General features: G+C 38.8%; 3 protein-coding genes and 1 pseudogene across 3 annotated transcripts; 3 read left to right on the plus strand and 1 right to left on the minus strand.

Moving 5' to 3' along the window:
• The first annotated feature begins 5,620 nt into the window (after positions 1–5,620).
• Positions 5,621–8,098, plus strand: LOC113354415. The gene is made up of 2 exons (XM_026597752.1): positions 5,621–5,636; positions 6,082–8,098. Exon 2 carries the CDS (start codon positions 6,087–6,089, stop codon positions 8,013–8,015), a length of 1,929 nt encoding a protein of 642 aa, XP_026453537.1. The 5' UTR covers positions 5,621–5,636; positions 6,082–6,086; the 3' UTR covers positions 8,016–8,098.
• A 329-nt stretch (positions 8,099–8,427) lies between these two features.
• Positions 8,428–11,154, plus strand: LOC113350300 (annotated as a pseudogene).
• Positions 11,155–15,637: 4,483 nt separating this feature from the next.
• On the minus strand, positions 15,638–16,291 carry LOC113352614. The gene has a single exon (XM_026596416.1). The coding sequence runs from the start codon at positions 16,289–16,291 to the stop codon at positions 15,638–15,640; it is 654 nt and encodes a 217-aa protein (XP_026452201.1).
• A 4,060-nt stretch (positions 16,292–20,351) lies between these two features.
• On the plus strand, positions 20,352–22,326 carry LOC113352615 (vinorine synthase-like). Its single transcript, XM_026596417.1, has 2 exons — positions 20,352–20,355; positions 20,996–22,326. Exons 1-2 carry the CDS (start codon positions 20,352–20,354, stop codon positions 22,324–22,326), a joined length of 1,335 nt encoding a protein of 444 aa, XP_026452202.1.
• Positions 22,327–22,538: the final 212 nt, after the last annotated feature.

Genomic DNA, 22,538 nt, shown 5'->3' on the forward strand with positions numbered 1-22,538 from the left:
CCCGATTGCTAACATTTGTGTGCTATACCATCAACAAGAGGAATCAGTCAGCCATATTCTCCTCTCTTGTAGTTATGCACAGAAGATTTGGAGATATTTTTTCGCTGCCATTGATCCGGTCTTCTCTCCTCCGACTTCTGTTCTCTCACTTATATCCAGTTGGAACTTGTACCAACTGGATGGTGCTGCTAAAGAACTATGGAAGCGTCTCCATGCTGGTATTATGTGGTCGATCTGGATCGAGAGAAACGAGAGAACTTTCAATAAAAAAGAAAAGCCTTCGGAAACCATTATCATTGAAACAAAGATCAAAATCATTTCTTGGGTTAAAACTCTAAGTTCTTTCTCTCATATTGTCCTAGATGACATTATTGTAAACTGGAGATCGACTTTCTTTCATCTTCCGTAGTCACTTTTCTTGTTTTTGGGTTTTCTAGTTTACCTTTTCTTAAAGTTTCAAAGATCTCTGTGAAGAATATATTCTAAATTGATATCTTTTTGTTCTTTACATGTGATATATATAGAGATTTATGTATACAGAATATCTAAAAGATATGTTTCCTAATCTAAACAAACTCTGACTAGAATACAGGGAAGTTTTAACAACAACATAAGACTCGGGCTGTGAGTTGAAGACTTGGCCTGGTGGTTGTGATGCCACTGCCGTGGCACACAATGTGTACACGTCCAATACCCCCCTCAAGTTGGAGCGGGAGGATCGTGAGGCCGAACGCCCAACTTGCTGACAAGATGTCTAAAATAATCCACACCAAGCAGTTTCGTAAAGAGATCGGCTAATTGGGATACAGAAGGAATGTGAGTTGGTTTGATAAGTCCAGAGATGACTTTTTCGCGAACAAAATAACAATCGATTTCAATATGTTTAGTCCGTTCATGAAATACCGGATTTTCAGAGATGTGAATAGCATCCTGATTGTCACAATAGACTGGAATTGGCTTCGGAATATTGACACGAAGATCAGTGAATAAATAATGTAATTGTAACTCAGAAGTTACCCTGGCTAGAGCTCTATATTCTGCCTCAGCAGAAGAAAGGGAAATAATGGGTTGTTTCTTGGATTTCCAAGAAAGAGGACTAGTACCCAACATGATGAAATAACCTTCCGTAGAGCGACGAGTGATTGGAAAACCTGCCCAATCCGAATCAGTGTAACCAGCAAGAGAAAGTGAGCTAGTGGCAGAAAGAAAAATGCCGTGAGCAACCGTACCCTTTAGGTAACGAACAACGCGGTAAGCAGCATCCAGGTGACCAGAACAAGGATGTTGCAAGAATTGACTTAAATAATTCACAGAATAAGTAATATCAGGACGAGTTACCTGAAGATATAGAAGACGACCAATTAAGCGACGATAAATACTTGGATCAGAGAGAGGATCACCTGAGTTTGGTAATAATTTTAGGTGTTGCTCCATAGGAGAGGCCGCAGGTTTAGCACCTAAAAGACCAGAATCCTGAATAATGTCTAGAATATACTTACGTTGTCCAAGAAAAATGCCATTTGGAAAACGAGAAACTTCAATGCCCAGAAAATATTGCAAACGCCCTAGATTTTTGAGTGAAAATTTGGCTTCGATTTTATGTATGAGCTGCTGGATAGCCAAATGATTATTTCCTGTAATAATGATATCGTCGACATAAACCAAAAGATAAATAGAGATGGCGTCGGAATGAAAAAGAAAAAGTGAATAATCAGCACGAGACTGGATAAATCCTTTATCCAGTAAAGCATTAGAAAATTTTGCAAACCATTGACGAGACGCTTGCTTAAGACCGTATAGAGATTTATTTAGTTTATAAACACGAGTATCACCCTTTGTTTGAAAACCAGGGGGAAGTTTCATATATATTTCCTCATGAAGATCCCCTTGTAAAAAGGCATTATTGACATCGAGTTGATGGAGAGGCCAATTGAAAATGGCAGCAACAGATAATAAAACACGAACAGTAACTAATTTAGCAACAGGAGCAAAAGTGTCATGATAGTCGATACCTTCCTGTTGTGTGTATCCTTTGGCAACGAGACGCGCCTTACGACGATCAATATCACCATTCGGCTTATATTTAATCTTGAATACCCATTTACAGCCAATAGCAGATTTTCCAGGTGGAAGAGTGGTCATAGTAAAGGTATCATTATTAAGTAAAGTAGTATGCTCTTTGACGATGGCATCACGCCAGTCTGGATGTTTAATGGCTTCCGTAAAATAGCGTGGTTCATCATTAGAAATAACCGAAGATAGAACGACACGATATTGCGGAGTAAATTTATCAAAAGAAATGTAATTTGTGAGAGGATACAGAGAATTAGACATACCTTTAGAAACAAAGCAAACATAATCTTTCAGTTGAGATGGACGAGTATGTGTTCTAGTTGACCTACATAAATTAGTATCGATGGTAGAAGGCACTTCAGTAGAAGAGATGTCCGGAGAAGTAGATTCAAGAGTAGGTCCAGTTGTATGAGAAGTATGATCATCCAGAATGTGCGTGGGAGAAGTCGAGTCAGCAACTGGCAAAGGAGATAAATTAGGTGAATGAATATCAATGACAGAATTTGAAGGAGAAACAGACATGGAAGCACAGTGTCAGAAGTGAATTTAGCATCTTTGAAGGGAAACAAATGCTCATGAAAGACAACATCTCTTGATACAAAAGTTGTTTTTGTGGAAATATCCAAAATGATGTAACCCTTGTGGTTATGAGGATATCCTAAAAAAACACCAGGCTTAGCCCGCGGGTCAAACTTAGAATGAATCTTTGTGTTTCTAGCATAACATAGACAACCAAAAACACGAAGATGATGATAATTAGGGACAATACCAAGAAGAACTTCATGTGGAGTTTTATGTTTCAAAATAGGAGTTGGCATTTTATTAATAAGATAACATTCCGTGAGTAAACATTCACACCAATAATTAAGTGGTAAATGAGATTGAAAACGAAGAGCACGAGCTACGCTGAGAAGATGACGATGTTTGCGTTCCACAACACCATTTTGTTGAGGGGTGGAAACACAACTTCGTTGGTGATGGATGTCATGGGCTTTGAACCAGGATTGCATGTCTTGAGATAAAAACTCAGAACCATTATCAGATTGTACTCTTTGCAATATGGAAAGAAATGGAATGGAATTACCAGTTGATATTGTATCTATTTTGTGAGAATATTCGGTGATAACAAAATTAAAAAAATATTTGAGAAATTTAAAAGTTTCACTCTTGATGTGCATGAGATAAACCCACGTACAACGGGAATAGTCATCGACTATTGTTAAAAAATACTGTGCACCAGTGAGTGAAGGTGTCATAAATGGACCCCAGATATCACAATGAATAAGTTCAAAACAGCGTTTTGAAGACACTGAAGTTTTATTAAAAGACAAACGGCTTTGTTTAGCCACTGGACAGACATCACAAAAAGGGAGTAGAACTAGATTTAATGTAATCAAAAGTACGACAAAGAAATTTAAAACGATCAAAACTAGGATGACCTAGTCTGCAGTGCCAAACATTGGCAGTTTTTTTATTACATAAGACTCTATTGAATTACTGGTGCAGATGGGCTAGGAGATGATACAAGCCAGAGATAAAATCAGCCCGACCAATCACTGCTTTCGTTACACGGTCCTGAAAGAAACAAACATGTTCGAAGAAATAAGCAATGCAATTAGTTTGGCGAGTTAATTGACTCACAGAGATGAGATTGAACTTGAAATTAGGAATGTGATGTACATTCGACAGTTTTAGTGTAGACGAAAAAACAACCTCGCCAATATGCTTAACCACGGAGAATGAGCCATCCGGGATTTGCATGAGAATTGATGATTGAACAGGTATGTAAGATGTAAAGTAATGTAGTGAGTTGCAGATGTGGTGCGTTGCACCACTGTCCACAAACCATGGATCAACAATGGAGGTGGAGAGGATGTTACCTGCAAAATTGGCACGAGCATCAGGTTGTGCAGAGTCTGGTGCAGGGTTGATCAAGGCCAAAAGGCGAGCATACTGATCGACAGACAGGGAGGGAAGAGCGTGTGGTGCAGCAGATGGGTCAGTTGACAGAACTGCAGCAGCAACAGTCATGTGCATATTTGCATTAGCCAAAGGCTGCTGTTGAGAACTGTTGGCAGGGGGAAAACCATGGAGCCTGTAACACTTGTCTCGAACATGGCCTAGTCTGTTACAATAGTCGCAAAAGGGACGCTGACGCTTGTTCTGATTGGATGGCGGACGAGAGCTGAACTGGAAATTTCGAGTCGAAGCAAGAGCAGCAGCATCAACAGTTGGCAGAGGAGTATGGGTTATATGCTGCTGTTCCTCCTCCTGCTGAACAAGATTGAAGATACGAAGTGCACTTGGGAAGGGATCCATAGTGAGTATTGACTACGATGGTTGGAAAACCTGTCGTGTAATCCCTGCAGAAACTCCATGGCACGCTCTCTTTCGAGTCTTTCAAGCATGTGCTTGCCAGCACCACATATACATGCTTCCGTAGAAGCAACCAGGGAGTCATATTGATCCCAAAGAGTTTTTATTTTGGTATAGTAAATAGACACAGGCATTGATTCCTGTTTGATTGAAGCAATTGAAGATTTTAAACGAAACAGAATAGGGGCATTGGAGACACAAAACCTGATTTGCAGATCTTTCCAGATAGCATGAGAGTTGGCAGCATACAGGCAGCTAGCCCTGATATCTGGTTGACAAGAGTTTAGAAGCTAACTTCCCACGAGATCATCACATCTCTTCCAGCATTGAAACTGCAAGGGATCTGTTGGAGGAGGAAGGGAGCCATCAACGAAACCAAGCTTGCCCTTGGCATTCAGAGACTTGGTGATTCCCCTAACCCAGGAACCGTAGTTGTCTCCTTGTAAAAGAGGAGAGGATAGCACAATTGCAGGGTTATCACTGGGATGAATGATATAAGGGTCTAGAGTTCTAGGAAGAGCTGAAGAATTGATCAGAGTTTCATTGTTTTGGGAAGAGATGTTGTCATGCACTGGAGAGTTGGGAGAAGATGGATTAGAGCCAGACATGATGAAAAAAATATGAATGATAAAAGGAAACGGCGGCAGAGATGAAGCGGAAGGGAAGGTATGTTTCCTAGGATCTACAAGGATACCATTTTAAAGTTTCAAAGATCTGTGTGAAGAATATATTCTAAATTGATATCTTTTTGTTCTTTACATGTGATATATATAGAGATTTATGTATACAAAATATATAAAAGATATGTTTCCTAATCTAAACAAACTCTGACTAGAATGCAGGGAAGTTTTAACAACAACATAAGACTCGGACTGTGAGTTCAAGACTTGTTCTGGTGGTTGTGATGCCACTGCCGTGGCACACAATGTGTACACGTCCAATACCTTTTTCCCCCTTGTACCTTCAGGGCTTTGCATCTTTGCCAAGTTTTCCTTCTTGATTAATATTATTATCTTTGCCGATCAAAAAAAAAAATTGTTATCATGGTAAGTCAAACTGTTGACCAAAGTCAATATTTTGGTCTTCCCCTTTAGGAAAAGAAATTTCCCCAAAGTAGCTATTATAACACTTGCCCTCTATTGCTCCTAAGACCCAGTCTGTTTCTCCAGACTCAAAATCTACACCAGGTTTTTACATCTCTCTTTTTAAGTCCTCTTAATTCATTGTTAGTTACATCTCAATTCCATATATTAATAGCAGTGAAATGTCCAAACCCTCTATATAATTTCAGATTTTTTTTTTCTTTAGAGTTTGATTCTGGAGATTAAAAGCTTAGTTATGTGTTCCAAGTTGCCTTATTTAAATCTGCTTATCACCTGTTCGATGAAATGTCTCAGTAAATGACTTGTGAATTTCTTTATATTGAAGCTTTCATTCTTCTTTGTATTGCATTAAAGCTTAGTTATGTTTTCCAAGTTGCCTTATTCACATCTGCTTATAACATGTTAGATGAAATGACCTAGTAATGGCTTATGAATTTATTTAAGCTTTCACTCTTCTTTGTGTTGCATCATCTCCTCAGCTCATTTAGCTGCAGAATTAACATCTTTTACATCTGTATCTGTTGTTTAGATTTCATGATGGAGGAAAAGCTGTTAGCATTATCATTATCAAAAACAAGAGAAGGATCAGATGATGGACAAAGTGACAATCGACTTCCACCAGTCCCTAGTGTAGCACCATGGCTTGTTATCCCATTTGCAAAAGGTACGCAAAAACAAGCTTTTTACCATCCTTGTGAACTCAAAAGCAGAACACATTACAAATCCATACCGGAATTGAACGGGAAAAGGTTTTGGCAGAAAAATTCTCACCAAGGTTGGTTAGTTATTGTTTGTCATGACAGAAGATATGATTACAATGATGAAAACTCATTACCAGCAAACTCAAAGTTTGGTGACTGCTTTCTCTGGAATCCTATAACTTTGAAGATTTTTCGTTTACCTTCTATATTCTGTTTTCTATCTAAGTATAACCTTATTATGGATTGTGCATTATCTTCTCCCACAAGTACTGAAGAAGTTAATGATTCTATGGTTTACTTCAACTTTTTGCGTCGAGATAAATTGGATGGTGGAATTCGTGATCGGCATGTGCTTGTATACAGTACCCTAAGAGAACAACAATGGTGTGAAAGTGCATTGTATGAAGATGATTTTGATGATATTGTATTTCCTTTTGGATCACTTGTACCTGTGCATCAAGGTAAGTTAAATGCTATGGGTACCCATGGGCATCACCTAGAGATCGAAAAACAACAAGACAAAACGTTAGTCATAAGACAATTCAACACAATTACCGACAACTTTTATCAACACGAAGGCTCTGGGCCAAGTTCTCATGCTCATTATGTGGAAATTTGTGATGAAATCTATAGAGTTGATTTGAATTTCAGCGGTGATGTAGTCACCTCAGTAGAAATTTTCAAGTTGGATTTTACGTTAATGGCGTGGGTAGAGGTCAATAGTTTAGGTGATCATGTTGTGTTTCTCAGCCCTTACACAAACTTTTCCTGTTCTGCAGCAAAGATGGGTTTCACAAGAGGTTGTGTTTATTACATACCTCACGAAGATAAGAATTTCTACATGTTTGACGTAGAAGATAACTGTATTAAGATTGTCTCGCCTTGTATTATGAAGTGTGCAGTGCCATTATATACGTCTTCGTGGTTGATGATACCTGCAACTGAGATCACTGTGGAAAGAAAGACAGCTATAGAAGATTGGTTTTGTGAAGTGAAAGAGGAGGAAGAGGATCATAAACAGGAACAACTGTATGAAACAGTAGTAGCATGCGAAGAAACAAATTCTTCGATTATTATATCTGAAAACCGCAGCATCTTAGATGTTCTATCAACTTTACTGCATCCTGTGGATTTCATACACTTTCGTAGTACCTGTAAAGCAATACAATCAAAGTTCCCTGCAAGAAGCTGGAGATCGTCTTCAACTCTAACCAAAACAGCTACCTATTTATCTCTATGGCTGGTTTTCTCAAAAGATAAGGATACTTTCTTCAGTTTTGTAAACCCAGAGCATAAAAGTGAGAAATACTTCTTGAGCTTGTCTGAACTGCTAATCGGTGCTATGATACGATTTTCAAAAGATGGCTGGCTTCTGATGTCTAAAGGTAAACATATCATATTCTTCTACAATCCCTTCACAAGAGAGACCATCAAGCTTCCGGATTTGCCTGATAAAAGATGGTACAACTTCAGGGGCATATCATTCTCATGTTTACCAACTTCTCCTGATTGTACAGTTTTTGCAATCTCGATTTCAGCACCTAATGAAATTACTATTGCCACTATCAAACGGGGAAATAATAGTTGGACGTTTCATCATGTCCCTGCACAAGGTAATGATGAACCAGGGATGAGTTCATGTTTCAACAGTCCTGTTTTCTGCCATGGAGCTTTCCGTTGTTTAGATTATAATGGAATTTTAAGAAGTTTCAATCTTGATGGATCTTATATGGAGAGTCATAATGTCTCCAGGAATGTTTAATAAGGACTACCCATGTTTCCTGGTGAAGTGCGATGGTGACCTTATTAGTGAGTTTACATCTACCATTTGGGAAATCCATTAAGATTTTTAAACTAGCACTATGTTTGTTTACTCTTGACTCATCTGAGTCGTCTGGATCTGAGTGAAATCACCTGACTCATCTGGATCTGACTCAATATGTTTGTTTTGAGTCAGATCTGACTCATCTGACTCAAAAAACGTGAGTCAGTGGTTTGGTCCCGTGAGTCAGGGGTATTTTGTTACCTGACTTAAATGGATCCAAGTCAGGGGTTATGTCTGAGTCATAGGTCGAGTCAGATCTGACTCAAAATGCAAAACAAACGGTCTGACTGCTGACTCGGCCCGAGTCAGAGGTTGACTCAGATCCAGATGCCGAGTCAGCTGCAAACAAACAAGATGCTAGATTCCATTAAACAAGAGTGGGTAAAAGTTGAAAATTTGGGAAAGCATAATTTGTTTGTCAGTTATACTTCAAGCCTCTCATCAATTGCTCCTCCAAACAGTCAGATGGAGAACAAAATCTACTTCTCAAGATTGCATGGAGAAGGATATTATTCTACTCGCTCGATACAGGTAAGTACCATAGTACTAGTGGGAGTCAATATTCTGCTGAAGGTTTTTATGACTCGTATGAATACATAAATTGCAGTTGGATTGAGCCTAATTGGTCCACCTCTACTGTTCAAGAGCTTGACTGGCTAAGTTAGCTTAAGCAATTAATACCAGTATCTTATTGAATTAAGTTTCATACAATATATCCTGTGACATTTCAGAAGCCCTAAATTTTTGTCATCTGTATTAATTGTTCGTGATGTATCCGCTGATTCACATGATCTTCTTTGCCATGGATTATAAGAAGAACACCCTTTTATCTTACCATCCATCATCATTATCATGTTCCTGTTTTGGATGTTAATCTTCAGGGGTATGTCATATGTGCACGCGCTTGCGTGCTATTTTGTCTGTGGGTGCTAACGTTTTGGGTATTGTCTTGTTTGGTGTTTGGGTACTCGGCCGGCGTGTTCTATCCGATAGTAATGCATTCCACTTTCCATGGTTAATAATCACTGCATGTAATCTCTTCTTCCACGATTTTATCAATCAAGACTCTGTTTCTCTGTCTGCCTTTCTTTTTAGAATCAGTGGATAAGGAGCCCTTATCTCTTAAGGAGGTTTATTACCGAAGTCTTAATTTTCTTTGAAAAAGAAACAGAAAGTAACAAACACCGTAGAAAACATGCCACCTACTCTTCTTTAATCTAGTGATTTGCATTCATCCCGACGGATTATTGCTCAAGGGTGACTGAGACAAATCACTGGGGTCTACTGAGACAAATCACTGGGGTCTAGTAGAGAGTGACTGAGTTCTACAGGGAAGGTTTTTCATTCTGATTAGGAGGCTATTTAGAAAATTCATGGAGACACCAAATCCAGTAAAGCTAGGTGGTTTCTTATTTGTATCTAATGTTCAGGAATTTGCCAAACAATCGCCTGGAGAAGTCCCAGCTCCATACATACGCAATGATCAGGACCCAATGATTAACAACATATCTGGTACATGTATGTTAGATCAGACAGTACCTATTATTGATTTGCAGAAATTACTATCTCCTGTACCAATTATTGGAGAGTCGGAATTGGACCAACTTCACTCTGCTTGCAAAGAATGGGGTTTCTTTCAGGTATTTGAAAAATTCAATCGTAAATTTCATTTAAAGAATTTGTAGCTAGGGTCTTACCAGTGCTTTATATGCACAACTAATTAGAGCTTTATGATGTAGGTGGTAAACCATGGAATCGACATTTTATTGGTAGAGAAACTGAAATCAGAAACTCAAGATTTCTTCAATCTCCCGATGGATGAGAAAAATATATTTTGGCAGGCTGACGGAGACATAGAAGGATTTGGACAAGCCTTTGTTCATTCAGAAGAGCAGAAGCTTGATTGGGGAGATATGTTTTTCATGCTGACTCTTCCCAAATGTATGAGGAAGCCTCGGCTATTTCGTAAACTCCCTCTACCTTTCAGGTTAACTCTCTGTCTATTTTTCTTTCCGAAAATGTGGTATGAGGCGAGTTGTGATGCGGTTCTCGAAGTATTTGGTGTATCTATTCAAGCATAGCTTAACAAAAGTGTTGAAACTTTTGAGGTTGCATGCATATGATTCTTTAACTGCCTAATTCATCTTTTTTTGTAGGGAGACAATTGAATCTTACTCATCGGAGTTGAGTAAACTAAGGTTGACTGTCATTCAGTTGATGGCAAAGGCTCTACGAATTGAGAACAGAGTCATGACAGAGTTGTTTGAGGACGGGATACAAACAATGAGGATGAATTATTATCCTCCTTGACCTCAACCCGAGCAGGTCATTGGCTTGACACCACACTCAGATGCTGCTGGTTTAACGATCCTCCTTCAACTCAACGAAGTGGATGGATTACAGATTAGAAAGGATAAGATATGGGTTCCTGTTAAACCTCTACCCAATTCCTTTTGGAGATATCTTGGAGGTAAAAGAAGATAATAAGATGGAATTATTTTATTTCAAGTATTGTTTTTGCACTATTAAATCTTTGCTGCCTCCTTTTGACAGATTTTGAGTAATGGAATTTACCGTAGCGTAGAGCATCGAGCAACAATAAACTCAACCAAGGAGAGGCTATCAGTTGCAACATTTCATAGCCCTAAACTAGATACGGAAATAGGTCCAATAACGAGCATGATCACACCAGAGACACCTGCCTTGTTCAAAACAATTGGGTATAAGGATTATATTAAGAAATTTAATTCTCGTAAACTCGATGGAAAGTCATTCCTTGACTCCATGAAGATAGGAGAAGGTGATGAGGATCATAACCAGTGTGTATAACTCGAACAGTTTGGTGTTTCAATGAATGAATATCGTTCTAGTTCGGTCTAAAGTAATGTACAGAATTAATTATGTTATATTCTATCAAGGTACTAATCTTGTTAATAATAGCAGTGAAATTTAGGGGAAGTCATTGTTGGACAGTGGGGAGGTTATTGGTTGATGATATCAATGACTAGAGTTCAGAACTCGTGAACTCACTCCCTTTACTCTGTAGTAAACTCACTATCTTTACTAGTAAACTCACGTTGGCGATTTTGGCTTTTGGGATTGACTTTTGCTTGTGGAGATGCAATTTCTGGCATCTAAACATGCTCTAGGTGTAGCATACATTCTTATGAGTTTAATGTGTGAGCCTATGCTAAACGTGATCCTTTAGCATGATTCTCCTAGCCTACAAAAAGAAACGGCAGTAGAAATTTTGGCCCTTAGCCACTTCATTGAGGGGAAAGAAATGGCAACAGCCAATTTTGGCCCTCAGCAAAAAAAAGTTTATTTTTTTTTCCTCAGCAAAGATGTGAAAACACTAACAGCATATATCCTGAAAAATCCAATAGCTCCTTCCTGTTCTTAAATTTCTTATCTTTTATTGTGTTTAGCAGTGAACCAGTAAGTCAATAACAACTCTAGGAGGGACAAAAATAGCAAATTTGTACTTATCTACAAGTTACAAATGGACCCTTTGCATAAACACAAAATTGGTCGAAAAGACCAAAATAGAAAATTCCTGGGTGAAATAGATTGTTAGCTTTAGATACTGTTTATATAGCCAAAAAATAGAAAAATACTGTTCATTTAGCCAAAATGGATATTTGACCCAGAATATTTTTGATTTATTAATCTGAAGAGACAAATATGTCCCTATCTTCTACAAATCTTTACTGCGTTGGGTTAGTAAAGGTTGGAAAAAAAACAGAGTACTCTGCAATCTCAGAAAAAAACAGAGTACTCTGTTTCATGAGTTAATATATTAAACAGAGTACTCTGTTTCAGGGTAATTAAAAAAAAATCTACACAACAGATCCTACTCAGAGCTTTATCATTTTACACAACAACTACCACAACGCAACCTACTCAGAGCTTCTACGCACACATAATTACAACCATTTCAGTTGACAATCGAGTCCAAATGATGTCATCACTAGTCCACCTACTTCCACGATAAACATTGCTTCATGAATAACAACAACACCAACTTCTAATTGAATTCGATCTCTGCAAAAAAGAAAATATGAAGTTACATAAAACAGAGTAATCTCAGCAATATAAAATTGAGTAACATAAAACAGGGAAATCTCATAAAACTGGTAATCTCATAGAACATAGTAATCATGAAGCAATGGTTATTATAAAACAGAGTAGTCTCATAAAGCAGAATTGGTTCTGCGGGTTAGAGCTGGAAGTGCAAGATCTGGAGTTGGCTTGCAGAGATGCTGTAATGTGCAGCTTCAGTTGGTGAAGTGACGCTGTTGCTGCCGTAATGAGTTGTTGATGCTTGATTGCAGTCGCTGAAATGGTGGAGCTCTATATTGCAGTTCAGTTGCATGCATGGATAACTGCCAAGGATTGAATGCAATGGCCTGGGTTGTGCTGAACCTGCAACTATCAGATGTATGTTTAGGAATTGAACCAACTGGAGAGTGGTAAGGCAAGTTGGTGTGCAGTGAGTTTGAGTTGCAGTTTGCTGTAATGGGAACTGATGCCATGAGTTCAATGTCTTTGAAGAGATAGTGCTACTAGTTGATGCTAGGAAGCTAGAATGAGGCTCAAATGAGGTGCTGGTAGATGTATGAGCAGAGAATGAGATGCAGTTGAGATGGAGCTGAAATAGCAGGCATAGGCATGCATGTGCAGGTTGAGCTGAAACGGAATATAATAGAGCAACAGAGAATGAAGTATGAGCTGCCTAAAAGTATGTTGGCCTGAGATTTTCAAATGGGTACAGGTTGATGGGATCGCAGGTGGATCCCGCAAGATAATAAGGATAACAGTAGTTCAAAACCATAAAACAAAAACAAGTTGTAGATAATAAGGATAACACTAGTTCAAAAAATGACAGTAAGTAGCCATATATCTCAACAAACAAACAACCCAGCAAACAAGAACCCTAGTAAAGGATAAAAGGGCCAGTTTACCATTACATGAGCTCAAACACTCAACAGATAGTGCTCCATAACAACAATGAGCAATATAAACATACATAAACCAGTTTGAACATGATAAAACCAGCTCAACCCAATATAAAACAGGATGAAATCATTTTCATCCTGGTTTCAACATGGGGGAAACCTAACTCAACCCAATCTAAAACTGGATGAAACCAGTTTCATCTAAGATTAAACATGGGTGAAACCAAATTCAATCCACTGTTGAATTAGATGAAACTGGTTTCATCCAAGTTCAAACATAGATGAAAACAAAATTATATTCAATCTAAGAAAGGATGAAATTGGTTTCCTCCTATTTTAAGCTTGTACGGAAACAAATTTCAATTTAACTCAATTTAAAATGGGATGAAGCCAGTTTCATCCTAGTGTGAATGTGGATGGAACCAAATTCAGTATCATCCTAATCATTAGAATGAAACCCAGTTTAGTATGGGTTTCATCCTTGTTTACAATGAGTGATACCATTGGAAACTAGGCGTGCCTTGTGACGCTGCAAGGAACCGTCAGCATGAAATTTGTGGCGAAAAAGCCACATAGAACGAATAACATGTGCATCTTGTGGCTGAGGAACAAGTTCCCAAGTATTAGTTTTCAACATGGCAATGTATTCATCTAGCATGGATGCATTCCAGTTAGGGTCCCTAAGAGCATAAAGGTGGGAGCGAGGCAACGGAGAGATCTTATATTTGGACTGAACATGAAGATTGAGTTTGTGATTGGGGCAAAAAATGCCTCGGGAGGCCTGAGTGACCGGACGAGAGAGAGGAGGGATGGGTGGAGCCGTAACAGTGGGAGGATGTACAAGAGTGGGAACTGGAGAAACTGAACTAGGGGAGGCAGATGGAATGGAGATTGTAGGATGTTCATTTGAAGTAGTAGGAGCTGGACCAGTAGATGTGGTAGCGGAAGAAGTGGGAGATGGACTAGTAGATGTGGTAGCGGAAGAAGTGGGAGGCACTGTAGGTCTGCGCCTGTGAGGAGGAATATATGGAATAGGGGAACTGAGGACATCAGACGAAGGAGATGAGGGAGGTGCTGACGGATAGACAAGGGTGTCAACAAAAGAGTGGTGGATAGGTGAGGGAGAGGGTTATGAGTCTGTATGACCGGTGGGAGTAGGTGTTGCGAAAGGGAAGACATTTTCTTCAAAGGTTACATGACGAGAGATAATGATTTTATGTGTGGTAAGATCGAGACAACGATAACCACGATGATTGACAGGAAAACCAAGAAAGACACATTTGGTAGAGCGAGGAGCAAGTTTGTGAGGTGTGGTGGAGGAAAGGTTAGGATAGCAAAGACATCCAAAAATACGAAGATGATCATATGTAGGTTGTCGACCATAGAGAGCAAAGAAAGGAGATAGAAAATGGAGAATTTTGGTAGGAAAAATGTTATGAAGATAGACGGCCATGTTAAGAGAGTCGACCCAATATTTGGAGGGAATTGAGGCGTGAGACATAAGAGTACGAGTAATGTCGTTAACTCGACGAATCATACGCTCAGCCTTTCCATTCTGGGAGGAGGTTTGAGGACAAGAGAAACGGAAGACAAATCCATTTGTATGAGCAAAATTATGAAAAGAAGAGTTATCAAACTCACGACCTAAATCACATTGAAAATTTTTGATGTCACGCTCAAATTGAGTTTTAACGAAAGAGTGAAATTCCAAGAATTTGGTGTAAACTTGAGATTTGAATTTTAAAGGATAAACCCATAGATAATTAGTGAAATCATCCAATAAAATAAGATAATATCGAAAACCTGTTTAAACATGTGATGGACAGGTCCATAAGTCACTATGAATAATATCAAAGGGAGCAAAAGTATTGGAATTGGACTCAAAAAATGGTAATCTAACATGTTTGCTAACTTGACAAGAATGACACAGTTGAGAACATGAATTTTTTATTACACGAAATAAAACTTTTGGCGCGTAAGACATCTAATATAGCTTTTCCAGGATGACCAAGCCGGTTATGACAAACATATGGCGAACAAACAGCAAGAGAGATAGGTTGAGGCAAGAGCGGAGTAGGAGGAGATACGATGGACTTGGTGATAGGATAGAGCTCTCCAGAACTGTCACATCGTAGAATAGTCTTCTTCGAAATCAGATCCTTCACAGAGAAACCAGATGGGTCAAACTCAATAGACACATGATTATCAGTAGTAAACTTGCGGACAGACACTAAGTTTTTGATAATGTCAGGGACAACAAGGGTATCTTTTAGATGAAGAAGACGATAGAAGATGTATGAACTTGGTACCACTAGCCGTAACTGGTATACTACTGTCATTGCCAACTAGAATAGAGCGAACATTGCTAGAGTTGAAAACGTTATGCAGCGTACCTGGATTTGAAGTAAGATGTGAGGTAGCGCCGGTGTCCATACAGAAATCTTCATCAGGAGGTTGAAGACTCATGGAGCTATATGCCTCTGCAATATCATCCGGTTGGAGAACTTCAGTGGTCGGAGTGAAGTAAGCTTGGCCACGACCTAATCCAGGTGACCGTGCGCTTTGGGAGCGTTGTTGGTGTTGTTGTGGAGGGCGTGGTTGTTAAGCAGGGGATGTAGGGTACGGGCAGGGAGGCACAGGACAGTAGGGAGACCAGTGAGGTTGGTAGTTGGGCTGACGGGCGTATCCTAGAGTCTGTTGGGCCGTGTGATGCATGCTGGGAGTTGGCAGGAGAGGTGGTTGGGCCGCTGGGCTTTGGGTCCAGTTAACATTACCCCTGGAGGGTGGTCGTGGACCACGTTTGATGTTGCTGGGACGATGTTGTCGCTGATTTTGGCGCTGCACAGGGGAGGCAGCAGCAGCCAGTGTCGTCGGTGTAGGATTTAGGGTTTGTTGAGAATTCCTTATCTCTTCCATTCTCAGTTGAGATCTGGCAGAATCAAAACTAGGCATTGACTGTTGAGTGAAAGATGCAACAGTGTTGTATTCCTCCGGAAGGCCATTGACAAGTTGAATAACCAAACGCTTGTCATTCACCGGTAAGTCGAGATCACTTAACCGGTCGGAGAACGATTTAAGTTTATCACAGTAATCATCAACACCATTACAGTCAGTAAATTTAAGGTTAACAAACTTACTTTCAAGGGTTGCTGCGCGGCTGCCTTTGTTGTCTTGAAATAGCTTCTTGAGGTGATCCCAGATTTCTTTAGCAGTTTTGCCTGATTTGAGAACAATGAGCATCAAATCTTTGGCCATGGTAGAGAACATCCACTGGCGACAGAGTGCGTCTAGCTGTTTTACGGTAGCGGCATCAAGAACTTGGAGTTGCTGAGCCGTCAATGAGAAAAACTAGATTATGAGCTTGGAGATGGAGTTCGAAAAGGAAAACCCATGAAGAATATTCATCCTGTTTGATGTCTAGGAGAATGGGTATAAGAGTTTTGATGTAGGTGACAACAAAGTCTAGATGTAACTTTTTCGTTTCACCGTCCATTCGATTTATTTATTTATTTTTTATGTAAGAGAAGAAGAGGGATTGATGGATCGGTTTTAGGAAGATACCATCTTGGATAATGGTGAAACTCCCATGAGAGATTTCCCTTTTCTCATTCGTTATTATATGTCAAAAGAATGTCAATGAGTATCTCACAGTAATTGAGAATACTTCACAGTAATTGAGAATAATGCTAAGAAAGGAAATAAGATAATATCTAATCTATTAGTTTCATCCTTGTTTACAATGAGTGATACCTATTTCAAAAATCATAGATTCATCCTACCTATAGATGAAATCGGTTTCATCCTAGTTTAAAATGGGTGAAAGCAAATTCAACCCAATTTAGTATAGGATGAAAACCAGTTGCATGGTAATTTAAAATGGGTGAAACCAAATTCAACCCAATTTAGTATAGGATGAAACCCATTTTCATCCTTGTTTACGATGAGTGATACCTAATTCAAAAATCATAGATTCATCCTACCTATAGATGAAACCGGTTTCATCCTAGTTTAAAATGGGTGAAAGCAAATTCAACCCAATTTAGTATAGGATGAAAACCAGTTGCATGATAGTTTAAAATGGGTGAAACCAAATTCAACCCAATTTAGTATAGGATGAAACCAATTTTCGCCATGTATGTTCAACTAAATCTAGCACAAGATAAAACCAGTTTCATCTAATTAAGATGAACTAATTTGAAATCAAAACACAATTAAGGTCAAGAAACTTACCAATTTGAGCATAGTCTTCATCCTTACCAATTGGAAAAAAACAGAGTACTCTGCAATCTCAATAAAAAACAGAGTAACACCCTAATTTGGGAAATTGCAGAATACCAATTTCTTATCTTCTGAAATCGAATTAACATAAAACCCTAATTTGAGAAATTTAATCAAATTACGAAAACCCATTTTTATGGTGGTGTTGCTGGTATCTATGATGGTGTTGTTGGATAAAGTTGATGATGTCGATGGTGGTGTTGGTGATTTGTGGAGGATATGGAGATGGTAGAGGTGCATGATGATGTTACTGGTTTTGATATTGGAGACGGTGTAGAAAGAAGACGAAGACGATGTTACTTGTTTGTTTGGTAATGGAGCTGATGGAAAACGAGAAAGATGAGGTGCAGAAGTGATGGAAAACGAGAGCTTTCTCTGGCTTTTTTTAGATTTTGTTATGTTTCAGGAAACGGAGAAGAAGAGAAAAAGATATCCCTTTGACGGTTTCAAAAGGGTAGTAACGTAAACTTCTCATTTTAAAGATTTCTCTGTCCATTTGACCCAGGCTGAATCCTAACTGTAATGTGAACTTTTGGCTATATAGCCCATTTTCTGTTGCATAAATAGTAAAACCTATTGCAAATGGTTTTACACTTTCTCGGCCTCTTGGCTAAGATAGCTTCCCAACTATTGAAAACCTGAATATGCATAATTCAGATGAACTCTATGACCATTAGCATCTGCCCAACGTAGAACCAAGGATTCAGAGCCGATCCTGAAATTAGAAGGTCCTGTGCGAATTTTTTCATAGGGCCTTTTAGGCTGTAAAAAACAATTTCACCCAAAATATCATAACAACAATAAGCAAAAAAAAAAACTGTTAGTATATCCAAATGTTTTTTTTGTGATCATACAATTAATTTTTTCATTGCCAATTTTCAAAAATGTATACTAAGAAAGAAAAGTAGAACTAACAGGACTTGACTAAAAAATTTTCATACGATAAAAATCTACGAGTTTTGGTATATAGGTTAGAATTTAGAAACATGCACCTGTTGTTGCAAATGAGTAACTAACCTAGTGGTTTATTACGCAGCACTCGAGTAGGAGCAGGAGATCCAGACTCGGAATCTTGCCCTTTTCTTTTCTTTTTCCTATAGAAAAGATCCTGGATGGGCTTAGGGAAAAAGAGCCTTAATTGGTAAAGGAAAAGATTTACACGAACCTGGGCCTGGGGCGACCACACCGCTCGCCCTACCTCACGCCCGGCTCTGCAAGGATTTAGCATGAACGATTTTTTGGGGACCATGGCTTTTTTGGGGGACCATGATTATATTTTGGGTAAAGACATTAGAAGTAAATCTAGGTCACCCCTTATCTAGATATTTATATTAATACTTAAATTACCCTCCTGATTAATTTTGGGTGATGATTAGTTAGTGTAATGATTAAGTTAAAGATAATTAGTGAGATTAAAAAATCATATGGTTTTTTTTTTTAAAAGAAGTAGAATTATTGAGAGAGTAAAGTTAGAGAAGATGAAGAAGGAAAACATGAAAAACGATGGATTTTACCAACCACAACCAGAGGAAGGGTATTTGGGTACCCATGTATGCTTCAAACTTAGATAATGTTGGTTGAATTGCTTCAAACTTTCAAAAAAAAATGAAATTTTTTATGTAGATTTGGGCCAGTTCGGTTACCATATGTCAAGAACATGTAACCGAACACACCTGAAAGTGTAGTTCGGTTACGTTTTCCAAACACTCAGGTTACCGAACTCGCTCGCTAATGGAGGTTTTGGTCGTACAGTGTAATGTTCGGTTACCTAGGATAAAATGGCAGGTAACCGAACTTTGAACTTAACAATTTATTTGGGTACATCTTGTGTGTTCGGTTAGTTCGCAAACTTCAACGCAACCAAGTTTCCAACCGAATTGCAGGTTAAAAGTAACCTAATGTTAGAAGTTCGGTTGGTTCGCAAACTTCAACATATTTGCGAATCAACCGAACTCGGCTTATATATGCATATATGCAATTAGGCAAACGTTCGGTTAGTACGAAATTTATTTCTTGGCGAATTAGGTAGAGTTCGGTTACGAAGTTTCGAAGGTAGAGTTCGGTTACAAAGAAAACTTAATCTTTTTGCGAACGAACCGAACTTGTGGACTTCTCATTATTTTCGTAAACTAAAGTTCGGTGATATCCTTATTTTGCGAAGGAATCGAACTTATGGACTTGTGTTGCTCTGATACAAGGAGTTCGGTTAAACGTATTTTTTTGCGAATCAACCGAACTCTGAGTTCGGTTAAGAAAAAATTAATTCGTGATACCGAACTTTTCTCTGAAAAAAAAACCTTCATTAAACCTCTCTGCAACTTCCATTTTCAACTCATTTTAATGATTACTTCTCATTTATTCAACCAAAAACGAATGACAAGTAATGGGTTTGTGAGAATATCTTTGTTAATGTTTTAAATTAAGCTATATATATAATGGTTGGTGGTGGTGGTGGTGGGGTGGTGGTGGTAATCGGAGGTGGTGGTGGTGGTATATCGGAGGTGGTGGGGTGGTATGGTGGTTGGTGTGGTTGGTGGTGGTGATAATCGGAGGAGGTGGTGGTGGTAATCGGCGGTGGTGGGCGTGGTAATCGGTGGTTGGTGGTGGTGATAATCGGAGGTGTGGCGGTGGCGGTGGTAATCGGAAATGGTGGGAGGTGGTGGTGGGAGGAGGTGGTGGTTATATATATATAGATGGTTATTGGGTTGATTTTAAATTAAATTATGTTAATGGTAGGTTAGTCATTTCAATGCTTAGGACGTCCCTTATAACTATATAATTATAGGAAAGGTGCCATAATAAAATCATGGTCCCCTCAAAAAATAATGGTCCCTAAAAAATTGTTCTTTAACATCCATTCCTAGGTCTCCTTCTGTCTTGAAAATGTAGTCATCTTCAAAGGTTCTGCAGTTTCTCTCACGCCATAGAACCCCGACCACTGCAGCCGGTATTAGACCCCAAATATAGTTGCCTGAAGGTGCCAAAGTCTTGGCATTGCACGACGTCCAAGTCTTGGCTCACCCCTACTCAAAAAAAGATGGGTAACAGAAAATATGGTCCTTTAGCATAATTCTCATCAATAAAAATTCATATGGTTGGATCAATCAATTTCTGGTCGAATAGGAAGGACTAGAAATTTCGCCAACAAACTTTTGGTCCTTATAGCAAGCTAGTACAGGAGAAAGAAAAGAAATGTCATTCTAGCAGATTCAGCAAAGTAAAACATTGTGGTCGCTGAATAATTGCAGCGATTGTCCTTGCTTAGAAAAATTTATGTAACGTCCCACTTAAATTAATCCCGTGGTAATTCCAGTCCCTGTCAAAGATGCCGACCATCTCTCCTTTGAGAAGAACACATCCCATACGTTAACAACCTTTATATATCGAGAAAAATCCAAGATATTTAAAGAAAAACAATCCAAGAGCTCATGTCCTTAAATTTCATATCTTCTATTTTGTGGTGCGTGGGTTATCCCACATCATTGTACGGAAATAATTATTGTCCCTTGTGTATTGATAAATATACGTACATGTGATGTAAGATCCAAAGAGTAGGCAACCAAAAAACTACAACAAAAAATGGAAAACATGAAAGTTGAAGTTGTTTTGAAACAAACCATCAAGCCATCCACTCAAACTCCTCTTCACTCTAAAACTTTCAACCTATCTTTTCTTGATCAGCATCTTGGTCCTCCCATATTATTCCTTTTACTCTTTACTACGAATCCGGCGATGTCAACAACAAGAACAATCACTGCGATGGCTACAAGAACAACCTTGAAGAAGCATGTGAACATCGTGTTTCAGTAATCAAGCAGTCATTATCTGAGACACTAGCTAGATACTATCCATTGGCTGGAAGAATGAAAGAAGATAACTTAGCTGTTGAATGCAACGATGAGGGAGTCGAGTACTTTGAAACTAGAGTAAGTGATGTTCGGCTATCTCAAGTTATCAAACGCTCTCCAAATCATAACAGTGTTCTTCGAAAATTCTTGCCTCCTTGTATATCATCTTGCGATAACTCGATGTCCATACCATTTGATTATGGGTTTAAATCGAAGACGCTTTTAGCGATACAAGTTAATATTTTCGAATGTGGTGGGATCGTTATAGGTATGTGCATGGCACATAGACTAGCTGATGCGTCTACAATGTTCACGTTTATCACTGATTGGGCAGCTACAGCTCGTGGTGCAATCGAAGACATCAAGGGTCCTTCTTTTGATTTTTCATACACTCTCTTCCCGCAGAAAGATGTAATAAACAATTTCAAACCCTTCGACCCGATGTTAACGAGAGAAGAAGATCTTGTAACAAAATATTTTGTGTTTCCAGCATCCAAGATAGTTGAACTCAAGAGGAGAAACGTGAACAATATTGTATGTCAAGACACATCTCAACAAAATACCTCACCATGTACCCGTGTTGAAGCTGTAACGTCCTTCATGTGGAAGCGTTACATGGATTCGGTTCGAGCAAAAAATCAGACTCAAGCTACTTCAGTTGAGAAGTATGGGGCGTTGTATACAGTTAACTTAAGGTCAAGGATAACCCCACCATTACCAGCAAACTCTTTTGGCAATATTTATACTTTCACGATTGCACTATCCACCCCGAGTGATGAAAACGATATCGATGATGGTCTCAGAAAAGATGTTAGTTCTCCGAATGACTTGAACCTGGTAGGAAAAGTTAGAGATGCTATAAAGAAAATCGACGACAAATACACAAGAAAACTGCAAAGCTCAGAGGATGAACTAGTAAATGATGTAAAACCACTAACAAGTGGTGAGGCAATATTTTTAGGGTTTAGTAGTTGGTGTAGGTTCCCAATATATGAAGCAGATTTTGGCTGGGGAAAGCCAACATGGGTAAGTATTGGTACCATGGCTCTTCGGAATACTGTGTTTTTGATGGATACAAAATCAGGGGATGGAATAGAAGCATTTGTTAATATGGCTAAAGAAGACATGGATAATTTTGAAGTTAAGCTTTTGGCTGATCAATAATTGCATGTACACCCCACCGTTTAAACTAGTTGTACCGGATGTTTTAAGCTGAAAATTGTGGTCGTGGTTTTGTTTTGCCTAGGTAGCTAGCAGCAACTGGCTTTCTGGTTGCAACAATAAATATTTATAAATGGGACGTGAACGGTAGTCTGTGCCCATTTGTGCTTTTTCTGAGTTGTCCAGTAGCAATAAATCTGAATATTATGTTGATG

The sequence above is a fragment of the Papaver somniferum genome, chromosome 2, assembly GCF_003573695.1.
Source record: "Papaver somniferum cultivar HN1 chromosome 2, ASM357369v1, whole genome shotgun sequence".
In the NCBI taxonomy this organism is placed as follows: domain Eukaryota; kingdom Viridiplantae; phylum Streptophyta; class Magnoliopsida; order Ranunculales; family Papaveraceae; genus Papaver; species Papaver somniferum.